General features: G+C 29.4%; 1 protein-coding gene and 1 long non-coding RNA gene across 2 annotated transcripts in view; both read left to right on the top strand.

Moving 5' to 3' along the window:
* Grip71 (WD repeat-containing protein Grip71) lies at positions 1-4,268 on the top strand. Its single transcript, XM_088256547.1, has 3 exons — positions 1-204; positions 281-420; positions 1,535-4,268. The coding sequence occupies exons 2-3, from the start codon at positions 286-288 to the stop codon at positions 3,113-3,115; spliced, it is 1,716 nt and encodes a 571-aa protein (XP_088112673.1). The 5' UTR covers positions 1-204; positions 281-285; the 3' UTR covers positions 3,116-4,268.
* A 14,901-nt stretch (positions 4,269-19,169) lies between these two features.
* LOC148311500 (uncharacterized) overlaps positions 19,170-20,313 on the top strand; it is a 169,402-nt gene continuing 168,258 nt past the window's right edge. The window contains exon 1 of the long non-coding RNA XR_015837236.1: positions 19,170-19,565. This is a non-coding gene — a long non-coding RNA (uncharacterized LOC148311500). The remainder of the gene's footprint in view (positions 19,566-20,313) is intronic.

Genomic DNA, 20,313 nt, shown 5'->3' with positions numbered 1-20,313 from the left:
AGGTTTTACAAATAAGCGAAAGTGACTTGTCGACTAGCAGCCCCGGTGGTTATTGTCAAAAATATTTTAAATGTCAGAAAAACTGTTATTCGGCTTTTCAAAACTTTCGTTTTGAATTATTCATTTCTATGATAGTTAAGATACCCGGAATATTTTTGTGCAATTTTTTTGTCTTATTCCAATTGTTACTTCTCGTATAAGACGGTAAGCCATAAAAATAATAATTCTGTGGTTTTATAATTACATTAACTGTACATTAATTTTGGTATCTTATTTCTAGTCAAGATGTTCCTTGCGTCCATAGGTAATGATTTGAAACTTTACGATTGTGAAAGCTGGAATCTAAAATTCACTCATTGTAAACATGATAGTCCAATAAGGCATATAGAATGGAGCGATGATGGAAAATACTTGATGCAGGTATTTAATTTTTATATTTTTTCCAGTAAATTCAATATTGTAGAAATTTTGCATTGTGACATGTATTTTAATATTTTGATTGAATTTAAAAATTCCTCCTGTATGTACATATGAACTTTTGTATAATAGTGTTTGTTTTATTTACTGCTTAACTAACCAACAGTGACATAGTATAGAATAAGAGTATAGACTGTACAATTTTCTATCTATTGTATGGTTTAATAATTATACATTTTGGGAATATATTTTCAAAAGTATTATCCAAAATATTCCAGATCATAAACCTAAGAAAATATTAAGACATGACACACTTCAAACTTTCTGAGACAAGAATTATCCAAAATTTGAAAGCATAGATATATTTGGCTGTGCGATTGCACAAGCAATCTTTATATTTCTTAAATAAGAATGTATTGAAACAACAATAATGTAATGATATTTTTAATTTATATAAATGTTTGTACACAATTACTTGGCGTAATCCTCCAGGGGTTGTTATCACAATAATATACCAATAATGTGACCATTTTACCAGGTTATAATTATCACTGAATGTAACATTCTTAAAAGAAAGTTCTCTGTCTCTGCTGTGATATCTATAAAACATTAAACCGATATTTGGATTATTATTTTATATGAGATAAAGCTACACTCAAAAGATTCAAACTAAATATATTTCTGTTTTCTGTAGCAATAGTCACAGAAATGATTGTTTTGAAAATTTGATTAAAAAACACATTTTCCAAACGGAGCTTCCATTTCCACAAAATCCAAATCCCTTGCGCAAGATCCATCCAAATCTCTACCCACACATTAAAAAAAAAAAAAAAAAAAATATATATATATATATATATATATATATATATATATATATATATATATATATATATATATATATATATATATATATTCTTAAAACGAATTCGGAAATCAAATATGGAATGTGTGTGTGTGCTTCTGCACTTACATTAAAGTAAATACTTAGTCAGTTTCCAATTGACTTGTTTTACAAAGCATATAGGCATCAATTAATCTTTAAATGCCATTATCTGATATTGAATGATTTTCAGTGAGCAATGTTCACATAGCTACATTAAAAGTTGTATGATCACAGGTAAATCCTGCAGGGGGTGTAGAGATTCTTGGTGCTACAGAAGATGGCGTCCGATGTCTGCAGTGTGTGCCTGAAGTGGGAACCAGTGCCGCTTCATTTCACCGCGGAGGGCACAGACAAGTGGCAGTCGGCTGTCAGAGCGGCAAAATGTTCATTTGGGACACCAAATATAAAAGTATTGTGAAATCATTCACAAATGCCCCGTCGCCTGTAAAAATGCTCGATTTCAATTCCAGAAACAAGTATTTAGCGGCCGGGCTAGAGAGTGGGGAATCTATTATCTATAATGTCATGACCAATACCCAAATTGGAATTATCAAAGTGCCTTTTTCAAATAAAATTTCGGCTTTACGTTTTCATAATGAACTGCGCTCCGTACTGGGTTTAGCGTCGGACGAAGGATGTATCCTTCTCAGAGATCTCGATAATGGTAAAAATAAAATGTTGTTAAAAGATGCCCACAAGTCAGTGGTTTCTGATATAGAATTTTCTCGCATAAATAAAGATGTTATGATTTCCTGCGGGTATGATAAGAAAATGCATGTTTATGATATACGAATGCAAATAATAGTTTCCACTATTCAAACCGACTGTGCATTGACTTGTGTGGATATCAGTGCCGAGAGCTTAGTAGCTCTAGGCAATAAGAAAGGCGAACTTTTAATTTATGATCTGCGTGATTTTAGTAAACCGTTAAATGTATTTACTGATCACAAGTATCCTGTTAATAAAGTGTCGTTCCAGCCTGAAGTGGCGAAGCGCAAACGACTTCTTGCTTTAGATGTGAGTTTAAAAGAATCCAGTAGTCCAAAATTAAACACGCCTCAACGACTTAAAGATTGCAAAACCCCGGATTCAGTTCGTTCTTATGATTTTATAGAACAGTTTAACTCTCCATATGCAGAATCCACATCTCCAGTTAAAGAGCGACCTGAAATGGTAAATGCGAGTAAAGACTCCTTCCTTGTTAATATTGCCGGAGGTGGAAATGATTCTGATTTAAAAAATTCAAACTTTCCCAAAGATTCCCCTAGCTTTATTTCTAAAAGACCGATGGAGTTTTCAGTAAATATCAATAAAAAGACCCAAAAGGTAGTAAAAGATTCACACAATGGATTTGAAAAAACTTCAGTAGCGACGTCTTCGTCAACTCCAATTATTGGTAGAGCATTGTCGTCGGAAAATGCTACTCCATCTCCAATTTTAAGGAATTTAAATTTGGATGATTTTGATATGAATGACAATGCAAACACCAAATGTCATTCTCCTATAAAAAAGGTAGACTCCACTGATTCTGTTTCGGTTGTTGAGACAGTCAAGTGTACTACGAACACGATGACAGATCTCGGCAATGAGTTGAAAGATTTTATAACTTATTCAATATATGATGTATTGGAACAATCTAGACACAACTTTTTACAAATGACCATTCAACAGACTAAGAACCGCATATTTTTGGAAGATCAGATATCAAATCTAGCGCAGAAAGTCCAGGATTTACAACAAAATCAAAATATACTGATTGAAGAGAATAAAAAGTTGTCTATTGAGTTGGAACTATTGAGGTCTGCTAGGTTTTAACTACAGATTTCAAATATAATAATAATAAGAAATAAGGTATATATTTTTTATGAATTTTCCAGAGATAATAAATAATATTTCAAAAATCAATTTCATGAAGCATTTCCATTTAAAGTTATGAAATTCCAAGTAATCTATTGCATTTCATGTGTAAGTTTATTGTTTTTTATCACATAATTTATCAGAATATATATGTGGCTGTATTTGATCATCATGCATACCTATTCCTTTATTATAAAACATGGATTTATGTATTTATTTTTAGTTATTATGTTTAAGACCACCTTTTATGGGTTCTTTGTCCAAAGTAGTCGGTAGTTTGTTCTTTAAAGATCTTGACATTAATTTAGCAACCACATTTGTTGATTATAGAAGTTTAAGTTTAGCCTTTTTTTATTTATAAAGTAATAATTTTGGTAACTGGTACAGTTGAATGTATTAAACACATTCAAAATGGCATTATATACATATATTTTTTAAATAATTCATCACACTTTTGTATTATGAGAATGTATTATGATATGCAACAGCTGGTAAACTTTTTTGAGCATACACTACTAAAATACTTATTTGTTTTTTTTATAATTAAAGAGAAATATTTGTGTTTTTATTATTTAAAAAAACACTTCAATTTCATACTATTTCTGTGAGCTTAAGCGACTCATTATTAGAAATAGGTATCAAATTGTGGTAGAGTGGGAAACTTTGACTCAAGAGTCCGCGACACTAACCAGGGGACCATAACCCGACACTGTGCTTAGTGAAATAATGGAATAAATATTTTTAGCCAATTGAAACTCTTTATTAATTTTACTTTAATATATATTTAGGACCAATTCAAATATATGTATATGCTAAATCTAAGTAATCTTATGTTGTCCTAGGAGTATGTTCTTATAAAATGTTATCAAAGAATTATTAAGCTTATTTATTCTTTGATCCTTATCCGCGCCCAGATGGTACATAGGTCATTGCATCGTATTGATGCAATATAAATTTGATTGCTAATTTTTTGATGGCGAGGTGATCAGTCCTGGAATTTTTAAATATATTTGATGGGACATCACGTAAGTAAAGGAGCACCGGGTGAAGGACATAACGGATATATGGGAATGGAAATGGAGGAGGAATAGTAGACAAAGAAAGAAAAAAACCTCAATTAGTAGAATCCTGGTTGCGTACCCAAACTCGTACTAGCTTTTATATTTTAGGAAAGGTAAAATAATATAATTTAATTTAATTTATATTTAACTTCATAATTTTGTATTATCACATCCTAGTTCACAGTATTATGGAAGCATTTATAAAATAATCTTTATTCATATTATTATTAATTAAGGTTTATAACTTTTGTTTTTTACACGACACCTAGATTCATTTGTGTACAGATTAATAAACTATGTATTTAAGTTTGTTTTCTACTTAAAAATATTATAATTCTGGCATTAGACCTGTGCTCACAATGAAACTATATTTTGTGATTAACAAAAGTATGAATTAAAAATGATTACAAAAAGAAAATTGTTGATTGACTTAAAATTTAATGTTTAATTTTATATATTAATGTGTATTCTTTTTTGTTGTGATTGTACCTTATTTTAAATTACAAGTTCATCTGAATCTATGATTTACTTCAAATCCTGTCCTTAGTAATATTATCGCATTCAAACTACATTAATGTAAACCATTTTATATTTTTATAACAAACATCTTGATGACTCCATTAATTGATTCGGTAGTCACTTTATATGATATCTATCCATTTTTAATTTAAATTTCACTTGGTAAAAACCATTTTTTTATTATCATTAAATCTATTGTGTTTATAACGGTGTTTTAAAAATGATGTCGAATGCATCGAAACATGTGTCACAGTTGATTTTAACCCTAGATTACAGGACTATTGTAAAATTTACGATGGACATCCAATCTGTGGGGAGCACCGATGCAATACAATTAAAGAATGTAGTGACAACTAGCGTGTACCTATCTTAGTTTTTTTTTACGAATATTTTGTGTTTGTATTTTATACAAAGTTCTCAAAAATCCTGTTAGTAAACGTTTTTGGTGAATTGTGAGGTTTTCTTATCGCAGTACATTTTACGACAGTCCCGTATTGAGGTACATTAAAACAAGTCTTATGGTCTCAGGTTAAGAAGTCGTGGTATTTACCATGTAAAATTTAAATTTGAAACAATAAAAAAATAAAAACTAAAATTGAAATATTTATGACTATCTGAAAACCGTAGTTTAAAAAATTAAACTGTTTACTTCAATAATTTTGTTTCTTGGAATGGACTTAAGTGATAAATATTTTGTTCCACTCAAAATGAAATTATAGGAATATACGATAGAATATTTTTTTATGGAAGTGTTTATCTCGTTATGAACTTATTGCAATCCAATGAATGTATTGATTATAAAAATGCAATGTTTTAATACTTTTTTCTTTAAGGACATAAGTAATACTAAAATTACATTTCATGGGACCAGTAGCAGTGCCTTAGTTGTTTAAAAAGTGCCTTGCATGTAAAATGTAATTTAAAAAAATACCATTAGATGTACGACAGCTGCAGAGACTAAATTTAAACATAATTTTTATTGTTTATTGTTTGATTGTATGTATATATCCTTAAGTTAGCTTTTAAGAATATTAAATCAAATGAAATATATTTTCTTTGTTATGCCAAAAAACTCTAACATCTATCCTTTTTTTTTTGTATATTTGTAGTGTATTTTTTTTGTATATTTGGTGATAATGTGAATGAATGAAGTTCCATCTTTACTTATTTTATTTTGGTGATTAATTTTCATATTGTAAAACTTAGCATGAATAAAAATATGGGTGCGATATGTAATATTTGTAGTTGATCATCTATAATATATACTATTCTCAGCCAAAATGGCACGAGTTACAAATTAAAGTCGTGTTCATTATCGTATTGGCAAGACTTCATTTCATCTATGACCAATAAACAATGTTGTATTGCCTTAATGCACCTCTTGTACAAAGTTACTATTTTTCACTCTCCTTTTTGGCTGGGAACAATGATGAATATGAGCGCCAAAACAATGGACAATGACAAAGTAACATATAATTTGTGTGGATTTCCTGTTTTTACACATTGATCACCTCAGTAGCTACCGGTAACCATCTCCTTCTTTTCTTTACCCTCATCGACACTATAATGCATAGGGTACTGTGTGATATTGAGTCAGTGTTCTTGCGATCCTTATTTGCATGAAAGCCAGGTGATCAGTTCAACTCCTCTTGTACCATTCCTGGGTGATATTAAATAAATATGAGAGTGAAAAGCATTTATATTTATTTTGACCCCCTGGGAATCGAACCTAGTACCTCCAGCATAGTAGCCAAACATGCTTTCGTCACACTACGGAGACGGAGTGCTGTTAGCGCTTTATTACCAGTGCCCAGCAAAGTTAATCTACCTTTGAGTTTTTATTCAGCTCGCTGCATATTACTTTGCTGAGAGTGTCCGATGAAGAGACAGGTATTACAAATTGTTGCCGGCATGGCTTACTTGTAACAGAGATATCAGAAAACCTTCTCAATATGCAATAAATCACACAGACATGTAAAATAGCTAAACTTATTTTATAAAATGGGTTGAAGATTTGGTAACTTTCATAACACAAATCGCTCACTCCTTTCAAGAACGTCATAAATCAAAAAACTTTTTCAGGAGAACGTTTTTTATGTTTAAAAATATAATACAATGTATTAAAAATAAATATCAAGCCACTTATTGAACTTTTTACTCTGCAACAGATCTTTTTAGGTAAAACCTGGAGGTTTTTCTCCATTTGAAAAATATTTAGTTTATTTAAAAAAAAACAATTAAACAACACCTTTTCTTCAAAATGCAAAAACAACACATTCTGGCCTGTAGCGGGGAAATATAAAGTTTAAAATATGCCGCTTTTGCTGGGATATAGTACATTTTCTGGGCATTCTGCAAACATGCACAACTGAAAATGGACAATTTTTGATTTATGACGTTCTTGAACGGAGTGAGCGAAATATTCACAAGTGTAAAATATAGCAAATTGCATAAAAATTACATTTTTCTTTTCATTAATTCATCTGAAAGTCATTTTTTGTAATATCTGTCCATTTTTAATTTTTGTTTTACTTGGTAAATACCACTATTTCATTAAATATATTGTGACACATGTTTCATTGCATTCCGCATCATATGGTGTTTGAAAATGATTTTGAATGCATGGAAATAGATTTTAAGAAGTAGTGGTGTATAATAATAATAATAATAAAACCCTTTTCCGCACCCAAATGGTGCATAGGGCACTGTGTCATAAAACGCAGTGTTATCTTGATCGTTTTTACACATGAAGGAAAGGTGATCAGCCCTCCGCTTCAGGTACCAGTCCATGGTAATATTGAATAAATATTACAGTGAAAAAATCACTTATATTTATTTGACCCCCCTTGGGAATCGAACCCGGGACCTCCAGAACGGTAGCCGAGCGTGCTGACCATTACACTACGGAGGCGGACAAGGCGGAGTGGTGTATACCAAGTAAAACATAAATTGAACATATATTTTTTTGAATTAAATGCTGTAATTAGGTTTTTATTATTACTATTATTGTTTTATCAAAAATAATAAATAAATCAATAATACATTAACTTGGAAATATAAAATTTTATTATGTTCGCAATACATATTTAAAGCTGTTACAAAAAATATCAGGATCCTTTATCTATTCTAAACATGTTTAGGTTTATACATTTTATTGTAGGTTTACATAACAAGGGTATCACTATATTGCTTGAATAATAAACTAATTCACACATCAATATCTTATCTTTAAATTTACATCCCTCCTTATGGTTATTCTGGACAATGAAGACCTTGTGAAACAATAAATATAAACCCAAGACGTAAGAAACTTTTAATTCACAAATAATACCAGTATTATAATACAAAACTAATAATTAACTTCAAAATTTGTGCTTTTAAATCATAATGTAATTAGGTGTTCTACCTGTCACAGTTTTTCAGATGACTTTGAATAATGATTCACACATTTCTGGGCTAATTATTCTTTTGTAAGATATAATTTATGAATAAAATCTAATAAATGACGCTAGAAACAATAGTTGTTTTTTTTCCTCCGTGCAGGTGGATATGAGTCTTGATTTTAAATATTTTTTAATCTGAGAAGGCGTCTATTCAGTTCCAAGGAGGGCTTCAAAAAATTCACACGATTAATTAATTTTATTTCTTATGCTACGATAACATATTTTTCTAATTAATTGATATTTAAAATGTGGATGTGGATGTTTTTAGTATGCACGATATTCTCTGTAAACATATATATATATATATATATATATATATATATATATATATATATATATATATATATATATATATATATATATATATATATATATATATATATATATATATATATATATATATATATATATATATATATATATATATATATATATATATATATATATATATATATATATATATATATATATATATATATATATATATATATATATATATATATATATATATATATATATATATATATATATATATATATATATATATATATATATATATATATATATATATATATATATATATATATATATATATATATATATATATATATATATATATATATATATATATATATATATATATATATATATATATATATATATATATATATATATATATATATATATATATATATATATATATATATATATATATATATATATATATATATATATATATATATATATATATATATATATATATATATATATATATATGTATGTATATGTAATTCACATTTCTATTTATTGTATTATTTCATCGACTTCTATCAATCACTGCAATCGCTGGACGTTTACTACTTCTCTAGCAATTATTCAAAATTCGTGGATCCGGTCTAGTAATTTTGTTGAAATATTCTTAAAATTTTAGTTTCCACTTTAATTTAAAGCAATAAAATAGATACTGTTATTTTTTTCTTTATAGAACTATATCTTGGCAAATTATAAAACAATCGATAAATACAGTTAAAAACGTGTACATAATTAAATTGAAATATAACAAAAATTAACGATTTAAATATCATATAATAAGTATTGCATCATTTAAATAGTAGGTACATAATATGGTTTGAAAATAGACAGAGTTAAAATATGGTGGAAAATAAAATACGAAAAGGTTAAACCTTCTGTAAGAGTTCTGCATACCATGTAATATGACTGAAAATAGAAGACAAAAAGTCATCTTCACTTATTTATTTTTAAAATCAGATTTTCAGAAATTATATCCCATTGCGTTATCCGCCAACTTTAGTCATACATTTTCAACTTTAGATTAAAATATTTTAAATTAAATTAGTAGGAAATTTAATTATGTTAGCTTTGTTTTCTCTGAGATCACCATTTTTCGACTTGACTTAAAAAACGTTGGTTAATTTTAATTATTGTAGTATAGAGAAAATAGGCAGAGAATACTAAGCACCTTAGTTATGTATTACTCATTTTGTACAATATTTAAAGTTTTCTTAATATAAGTTTTATTTGCTTATCCATTAAGTACATTAACATGTAAAAATAAAATTAAAATAATTCATTTTAGTGGTGTTAGTTGTTATTATGTTTCAAAAACAGTATTAATATTATCACGTTAATATGCAACACAAAGAGAACTATATTAATCGGGAGAGGAAATATGCAAATTTTCGGCTTTCGAAGGATTAAGAACAAACACGATGCAGACTTGGTATCTTTTGCACACAGTTATACATATTTATGAGGGTACTTAACAAGGTATCGCGCTAATTGCCTCTATTCCTTTAATTAGAATCCGTCATCTACAAAGCGGAAGGTAATGTAGCCATCAACAGTCGAGGCGCATTGTGTAGAGTGGAGTGTCCTACAGTTTTATCGGACACGGCTCTCATTACTTCAAGATCCGATTAATTGCCCCAACAAAAGGGTTCGGGTCGTAATTCCAATTCTGATCTCCTTGAAGACGTGTAATTGAGCATTCAAATTTGACTTAACAATTCGCATTTTGTGTATGCACGGTGCACGAGACACTGTTTGAACAATGCGTCAGAGACAAAAACAATCAGTTCTCAGTTCTGCGAGCACGCGACCGTGAAGCAGGATGTGGCATTTTAACGAAAGCTCTCATTATTTTCTTTTGAATCCACCAAGAAACATGTCCAAAACAGGGCTTAAATACTGCATCGCATTTCGTTAAGTTTGTATGGAAGAGGATAATTAGACGCCGGAGTCGGTACAGGGTGATTCCGTCCGTTCTCCGCTCTTCGCTCTCCACTATGATATACATGGTGAACCAACACGACACTGAACTTTACTTTTAAACGTTTCCGGATATTTTTTTTATCTCCTTATTAGACTGAAGCTTAAATACTTATCTAGGTACCTCGCCTTTGCTGAAATCACAGAGAGATTTGTGGGAAAAAGATGAGGTTTTTCATTTAATTGCGGTCCCGCTTTAAAAAGATGGCTCTGCAAATATAGGAACGTTTAAATACTCTATACAAAAACGTATCCTTTGATTTTTTTAATGTGAAAAAATAACATTTAGAGATTTTATTTCATGTATAATATTTTATACTTACTACAAGTCAAACATGAAATAATCGCAAAAATATAACGTTTTACAATTTACTTTGAAATGTTACGAAAATAGAATGGGATTGGCATTCATAACGATATATCGGGACATGATATTGTTTTTGTCACTTGCGTGGTTGTCAATCATGGGTAGAATGATGAATGTTGCACGTGTGTTAAGTGATCCCTCACCAGCCTATGACAAGTTATAAAACCTGTACATACCCAGGGTTCTATATTTTTTATATCTATTTTGGAGTGTCGAAATGTTTTTGCACTAGTTTAAACGACATTGGTACCAATATTACAAAGACACGAAAACCTGCAATTATATCCCTCACTATTTTAAGATTAATTAAAAATCTTTTTTTACTATTGAGTTTGTTAAATCCGGCATTCCTGCAGAGCGATAATATGTATATTTACATTTTCCCTCTCCAAGCACAAGAACTTAATTTCTTTATTGGAGAGAACAACGTAACTAATTTTAAGATTGTCAAAACTAGAAATGTCTAGAAAATAAATTAAATTATTATTATTATTTAAACCATATCCGCTCCCTATGTGGTGCATTGCAGTCCACAAACTGTCTCCAAGCTTTTCTGTCGGCTGCCAGCTCCCTTGCATCCTCCCAATGCAGGTCCGCGTCCCGAAGTTCTGACGAGAATTGCCGACGAATTGTCAGCAGTGGTCGTCCTGGGTGGCACGAACCTGATGCCTTGTAAAAGAGGCAAGCTTGATTAAGGCTCTCAGGAGGCATGCGGAGTACATGGCCAAATTAACTGAAGCGCCTTTTGTTGACGACAGTTGTGACCAAAATTGTCTACGTCCTACGTCCTATCTCTTCATTCCTCACAAAGTCAAACCACCGACCTCCTAAAATTCTTCGCAGACACCTATACTCAGAGTTTAGTTCACGGCTGTTCTGGGACCTTGTTTATATTTATGGAATCAAATACGGCATGGCCGAATGATGCGATCTATTTCAGATCTACACACCTCCATTATTCATAGCTTTTTTATATTTAGTTTCTATTTTAAATGACTTTATTTATATTGGAAGCAGTTTATACAACTTTGTTGCATGATAGTCATAGTTCTTTTTACCAAGAGAGATATTTGTTAGATTTATGATTTACATTTTGTTCTCAAAGCTAAGTACACAACTGCTCTGGATTAAGTTAATCAAAATATCTTTTAACTATTTAAATAAATAAAAAATGTAATTGTTACTTTAGGATCAGTCGGTAGTTGCCTTTTAGCCTTCGTTTGACATTGTTCTCGCTCGGCTGCAGCCCAATGGCGTTCCGAGTTTCGCGAGGAGCCGCCTACGGTATGCTTAATTTTCTGGACGATCCGCCCGTGACCGTCGGAGAGCCCGGATTCCCGCCAAATTATGGGATCTTGCCGCTCGTTTTTTAGCGTTTTCAAATTCCGCAATTTTGCCGCTCCTCGCTGCTGATATCTGATCAAATTTAATTATCAAAAGTACAAAAAACGGCATTGAATTGTCTTACGCCGGCTGAATTATTGTAATTTGGACATTAGGCTGTACGAATATGCCTACTATGATGCCCACTAAACACCTACGTACATAAATCTTCTGTAATGATATTACCATTTTAAAATTGAATTATAATGAAAATCCTGTGGTACGCATTAATTTGCTTACTCTACCAAATCATCTCTTATTTATCTACTATTTATTAACCCATTCCAACACAAAGCCGGCGAATCGCCAGTCAAGGTAAATTTGTCACTAAGGGCGCTTGTCCACTACCCGGAATTCCGTGTAATTTTACCGTCCGGCACGTCAGTTATCGTTTTAAAACGACGATTGGCCTGGATTGGCTTGTGCTTTTATCCATCTTTCTTCGGATCAGAGTTCTTGATCGGTGCGTGAACACGTTGCGCGTAAATTCGATCACGCTAAGCTGTCGTAGTCGTCTTCATTTTTCAAAACCGCACTGCCGGACGGTGAAATCCCGTGTAGTGGACAAACGTCTAACTCATAAAGCCGGCAACTCACCGTCTTTGAAGTGATTTTTTACACTAAAACTGAATGACAATAACTTATTCTTAAATTTACATAAATTCGTATATTTCGTTTAAATTAGTAGCTATGTCTTGCTTACGAACAGAAAAAAATACTCTTATGATTTATCATTTTCATTTTGTTTGTAATAATGTTATTGTAAAAAAAAGTCAAAATTAAATAGTGTTTTGTATGAACAAATTATGTTATATTTATTAGTGGTGCAATGGGTTAATGCTAGATGATTAACACGGTAAAACCTCGATACTACAGTAAAACCTCGATGTGAAGGACTAGTTGAAGGAAGAGGGTGTCCGTTTAAGCCGATAGTCCGTTATATAAAAATATATTTTAAATAAACCAACATTGTATTGAGATATAAGTAAACAAAACAAAAAAAAATTCCCATAGAAATCAATGTAAAATACGATAATCCGAAAAAATAACAAATTTGTATGTATTTTTAAACGTTTATTTATATAAGATTACTTATAAATTGTTAGTAGTATAACAATTATGAGTACATTTTTTTATTTATTCAAACCCTTATCTGCACCCCAATGGTGCATAGGGCACTAGATTATAAACATATGTGGAATTATTTCATTGGCTTTTATCATTATCAATCTTAATTTATTTTTTAAACAAGCCATTAATTCCCAAAAAATAAAATCAAATTGATAAAATTACTTTGCAGAGTGTAACCTTTTTACATCATTCTTTGTTGGTGTTAATGTATTGAATACGTGATAAAATATGTTTGTTTTTGACAAAATGTTATTAAAAAGTATATTTCTATATTTGTCGAGGGGACTTTATTTGACATGATATTAAAAATACGCCTAGGTACACATTTTTTGTTATAAATGTGTGAAATCGTGTAAATATGTAAACATTCGAATTGTATTGTTTGAAGGCAATTTTCTTTCTTTTGCGCACATTTTTATACAAACGAATTCGTATTTACCTTTCTTGCCTTGTTCTTTAAGGAATTTGATTTTTAGAAAATTGAGTTTTTTTTCTGTCAGCAACAGACATTTTTTCCCTTTAACATTTGATGCTTTAGTGTGAACAACTTTTAGATATTAGTGTGAACATTATTTGAAAATTTGATGTAGATTGTTTGATGTTTTAAATAAAGAATTCACTCCACTTTCTCCACATATAATTTGGTGATTATTTAAAAAGTAATTTAAGCACTTTTATCTTAATGTTCCGCTAAAAATATTTTAATCGTATCTTCTCATAGTTTGTAACCTCGGCTTATCATTATTATTTTGTTTTCATTAAAATTATTATTTTTACGATAAATTTTTATTTTATTTCATTTACTCAAATTAATAATTCACAATCGTTTATGTGGTATACTACTACTACTGTTGACCCTTATCCGTACCCTATGATGCATAGGCTACTGCATCAAATTGATGCAATGTTAATTTGATCATTTTTTATATGAAAGCGAGGTGATCAGTTCTGCTCCTCACATACCAGTCCAGGATAATATTAAATAAATATAACTGACTAACATACCATCATGCCGCTTTTCCGCAAGGGTGGTCTTGCAAACAATCTTCGCCTCTTCCACATTCATGTACTTTCTCAAACATACCCCTGGATTATTCCAACTCCTAACCTTACCACTCTTAATTATTTGAAATGCTTGAAACTCATGCCATATAAGTATTTATTCTCTATAATATAAAATACATTTTACAGTGGAAAAACATTTATATTTATTATACCCCCAGTATATCGAGCCTGGGACCTTCAGCAAGGTAGCCAAATGTGCTAACTACTGCACTACACTATAGAGGCGGTATCCTACAGTGTACCTAAAAATGTATACAAAGGGTAAAGGGACTAAGTGTTTTCAAGCTGTGCTGCCTGCTTTGATCTTGCTATGCTTTTACTTATTTGAAATTGAAGAAATATTCGCTCTCAGATTAAGAAAAAAAAATGTGAATTCACTTTTATTTTTATGTCGTACTCTGCATTCAATTGTTTGTATAATCGGTTTTTAGTTATAAAATCGAATGTACCATATTGTAATAGTCGCCTCTCATTGACTGTTATCAGTTAGTACAGGGTGGGGCAAAATTAATCCCCTGTATAAAGATGTTACAATTTTTGAAATAAATGTTGTACGTCAATCATATTTGACTTTTATAAACTAGACAGCTGCAGTAAAGAAAAAATAATAAAACGGGAACATTGTATCAACACTGTTGGTAGCCACTTGACGGATATCATCTTTTCCACTTATGAGAAAAAAAATTAAAAGTCCAAATAAAGTTTTTTATCATAAAAAATATATATTTTTTTAAATTAAAAAGTTGTTAAAAAACGAAATTGGATACTTAATTTAACGCCACCCTAAGTTTGTTTTTATACTGCATCTGTATATATTATTTGACATCTCAACACAGATGAAGAAGAATATGGAAGTCTGGGCATTTACGGGGCTGACGACTGTCATAGGCTGGTTTAAGTGATGACTTTACACACGTGTAACATTCACTAATTCTATCCATTATTGACAATTACACTACTCAAATTCCAGCCTATACCGGTCGTAAGCCCCTTAAATGCCCAGACTTCCATATTCTTCTTCATCTATGTTGAGATGTCAAATAATATGTAAAATAACTTCTATGATTGGAGATAATCCAGATTTGTGAATAAGTATTTACACACACTCAAAATATTGCAGCTGTTTAGTTTACAAATAGTTCACTCCTTTCAACAACGTCATATATCAAAAATCATCAATTTTCAGTTGTGCATGTTTTCGGAATGCCCAGGAAATGTACTATATCCCAGAAAAAGCAACATATTATTAACTTAATATTCACCCGTTACAGGGCAGAAAGTGTTGTTTTTGCATTTCGAAGAAAAGGTATTGTTTTTTTTTTTTTTTTTTAATATACTAAATATTTTTCAAATGGAGAAAAAACATTCAGGTTTTACCTCAAATGATCTGTAGCACAGTAAAAAGTTCAATAATTGGCTTGATATTAATACATTTTATTATATTTTTAAACATTAAAAACGATCTTTTGAAAAATCTAGTTTTTTGATATATGACGTTGCTGAAAGGAGTGAGCGAAATGTCAAATACGATTGACACACAGCGCAAACACCCAAGATGGGTGAAAAGCCATAAAAAAGAAGAAGAAGAAGAACATACCACGCAACCAGCAAAATATTCCGATGGGGTGATTAATTTTGCGCCACCTGTATTTTATTAACCAGCTATGCCCGCTCCGGTTTAGATATATCGGTAAATACAAGAGTTTTACGTCTTCCTCGGGTCGAATAATACTATAAAATGAATAGATCGAGTGCTATCGCGAGCGCGAGATGATAATCTGTTCGCTCCTCGTGTGCGGAAACGTGGAAATTCAATCACCATTCCAATCCGAATGATTGTTGAACTCTCCCATCTCATTACGTTGTACGTACGGCGGGCATTATGCCCTCCGCAACCGCTGCCGGTGTTGTATCGCCAAGATTGTTTATAATCAAATTTACAATAATAATAAAAAACAGGGGGCAATGCATCGCTCCGCCTGGAACGTGTTATTAGCGAATATTACCCATGGCTTACCTGCTAAAATGAGCGCGGTTCTCTTATAATATTGCACATACATTCGCGTATCTTGGGAGTTGGGTAGGTACCGACATATTGAACATGTACATCGTATGCCACAAATTTACAAATTTGAGTTGTTATTTTAATAAAATTTAAATAACCTATTTTTGTCCGCCTCCATGGTGTAATGGTCAGCGTGTTTAGCTAACGTGCTGGAGGTCCCGGGTTCAATTCCCAGGGGGGTGGTGAAAATAAATATTAGTGAATTAACACTCTAATATTTATTTAATATTACCCTGGACTGGTTCCTGAAGCACAAGAGTGATCACCTTGCCTTAATTTTCGTTAACATTTTCTGGTATCATTATTTCGTAGTGCATGCATTCATTTTATTTAATATATACATATATATATATATATATATATATATATATATATATATATATATATATATATATATATATATATATATATATATATATATATATATATATATTTATTTATATATATATATATTTATATATATATATATATATATATATATATATATATATATATATATAAATATATATATAAATATACATATATATATATATATATATAAATATATATATATATATATATTTATATATATATATATATATATATATATATATTTATATATATATATATATATATATATATATATATATATATATATATATATATATATATATATATATATATATATATATATATATATATATATATATATATATATATATATATATATATATATATATATATATATATATTTATATATATATATATATATATATATATATATATATATATATATATATATAATATATATATATATATATATATATATATATATATATATATATATATATATGTATATATATTAAATAAAATGAATGCATGCATATATGCATGCATATATACGCATATATAAATATATTTATATATATATATATATATATATATATATATATATATATATATATATATATATATATATATATATATATATATATATATATATATATATATATATATATATATATATATATATATATATATATATATATATATATATATATATATATATATATATATATATATATGCCTGATGATGTCGGTTACGACGAAACCCGGTTGCTGGTAAAATAAAATTCACCTGGAAAAAAACAAAGTTGGAAAAAAACAAGGTCTAAATATAAACATTTGTAGCTTCCAAAACTAGTTGTCAAATAGAATTAAATATTACTCAAGTGGTAAAAAACATGAAACTGAATTAAAAAGTGCAATTTATTTAATTATAATTCAAATAAAGTGTCTTCAGTATTCGAAGGACTAGCTTTATTATTTTCCATTTTATAGCTTACGAATTTTTTTATTTAAAAAAAAATAATGTCGTTAAAAGACACAGAATTCTTGCTCTTACTTATAAAATAAAAAATGCAATTTATTTAATTATAATTCAAATAAAGTGTCATCAGTATTCGAAGGACTAGCTCAATTATTTTCCATTTTATAGCTTACGAATTTTTTTGATTTAAAAAAAAATAATGTCGTTAAAAGACACAGAATTTTTGCTCATACTTACATGACCCATATAATAATTCAAAACAGTTTTCTTCAAATGCCCCGTACGATGTTCTGCCGGGTAGACTTTGATATGTAGGTAGTGCTGCCTTTAAGAATATTATAGCAAAACCGTTACTTTTCTACACTCCGTGACTTAATAAAATATTCCATAAAACGTTGAATAAATCGCACCTCGGCTTTTAAATTATGACAACTCGAAAATGGTGCTTTGAGATGTGCACGCGGATTTTCGTTTTATGTTTCCGTATTAAATCTATGAAGCCGTGAATAACACAAATCGTTTAAACTTATGACGATGCATTTTTCTTCAACAAAAATAAATAATAAATATTGTCGGTTGTTAGAAATCGGAGTATAATAAAAAGTTTTTAATGTATAGCTTTTCATTAAAAATTTAATTAGATATTTCAACATAAAAAAATTAAAATCGTATCAAGGCAATTTTTAAAATAAAGTATACTTTGTTTGGTAATTTTTGTCAACCAGCATTATTTTTTTAACTTTCCAAGATAATATATTTCATGAAAATCATTTATATTAGTCCAGTATATTACTATATATTATTTATATTACTTCTTATTATTTAGGGCTTTAGATTATTCATTACTGGGTTTGCATCAGGGTCATATAATATGTTTCAAAGTATTTACGTAGATTATTATCTACGTATCCTCAATAGTGCAGTGGTAAGCCCGTTTGTATATCGTGCAGGAGGTTTCTGATTCGATTTCCCAGGGGTTTATGTAAAAATCACTCTCATATTTATTTTACAATCGTGGACTGGTACATGAAGCGCAGAGCTGATCACTCTACGTTAGTGCAATTAACGATCAATATAACAATGTATTAATGTGATGCACTGACCTTAGCACCATTGGGTGCGGATAAGGGTAAGAAGAAGAAGAAGTAGGCCATAAGCTGATAAAAAAATATAAACCGTATAAATACGTTAAAAAAAAAACAATATAAAATTAAATAATGTTTTTTGGTACCTATTTAATAATTATTTTTCAAAATCGTCACGCGGAGTAATGTTTATGTTTATAAATATAAAAATGTTTATGTCATCTTTTCATAAACAAACAAATAATTGCAACAATACTAAATTTCCCTTGATTTACGGAGTAAACAAAAGCCACATTGTACTCGCAGCAGTAGCAACGTGCGCACATTTTTCTTATTTATTTCGAATCTTTGGTGAATCATATCTTTTTTCATTTCAAAACTGTCTTATATATTCTAAAAAGAGATCGGGAAACATTTCGGGTCGTGACACTTTCTTATTTGTGAAAAAAATCGAAAATAGTATCAAAAGTAATTTTGATTGGTGATTAGTGAATTTTTCCCAAAGGCCGACCTTGATATCTTTTTATATTTACAAATTATGTTTGGTAATTTATTTAATAATTTTCATGTCTACTGTAGAGTATGTGATAAATCAGTGTTTTTCCCCAGCGTTCTTGAAGAAACACTCGTGTTTCAAAACATATCATATCTACAATACACGACCGTTAGAAAGACGTGCAATAGGAAATGGGTGAGTGATGTTTTATTTATTTGACTTTATTTCTTTCCTATTTATTAATTGCTAAAGCTGAGAGTGAACAAGTAATTTTTTTGAAATTTAATTTTCGTAAATGAAACAATTTTTTTATTAATTATCACTTTTACTAAAAACAAGATCGCGTTACTATTTCACTACTATTTTTTTCTCCTCCGAGTATTTTTTTAAATGTGCTTTACATTGCATCGGAGATAAACAAAAATATTTAAATGTGGACACACTTGAGTATATGTGTAAGGTAACAACACGATCGGAATTGTTGTAAGTGATTCAAAAATAGATTGAAATTTTCTTACAGCCTAAGTGACCTATAAGTGAAACTACTATAAATAAAACCTTATAATAATTATCGTATCATTAACACATTTCTCTCTATTTTATTATTATTCATCATGAAGAAATAGTACCATTATCAAATACGATGTTTATAATGATGTTGAATGCATCGAATCACGTACCAAAATAAAGATTCAATTGAATAGTTGTAATTAAAAATAATAATAAACTAAATAAATACCACAAAGTTGTTGACGAAAAGTTAACGAAAGTATATTTAAGAATAATATAATCAATTCCCTTCGTTGTGAAAAATAATTTCCTTTCATTCGAAAACGCTTACAGATAAGTAAAAGGATTGTCAAAAAACATACCAATTCAGTAAATTTAAAGTCGATATTCGATTTCTTTAGTCACAAAATAATCAAGTTCCACAAAATAAACA

This window comes from Brachycentrus maculatus, unplaced genomic scaffold (assembly GCF_059751285.1).
Source record: "Brachycentrus maculatus isolate JH-2025_06_01 unplaced genomic scaffold, ASM5975128v1 h1tg000062l, whole genome shotgun sequence".
Classification (NCBI taxonomy): domain Eukaryota; kingdom Metazoa; phylum Arthropoda; class Insecta; order Trichoptera; family Brachycentridae; genus Brachycentrus; species Brachycentrus maculatus.
Note: the sequence above shows the minus strand (reverse complement) of the source record. Positions and strands in the feature narration are given on the sequence as shown.

What these genes read in the sequence shown, in the direction of transcription:
- Grip71 (XM_088256547.1), top strand. Translation starts at nt 286, where the DNA reads ATGTTCCTTGCGTCCATAGGTAATGATTTGAAACTTTACGATTGTGAA. An exon ending in ATGGAAAATACTTGATGCAG is followed by an intron (nt 421 to 1,534) that starts GTATTTAATTTT and finishes GTATGATCACAG; the next exon opens with GTAAATCCTGCAGGGGGTGT.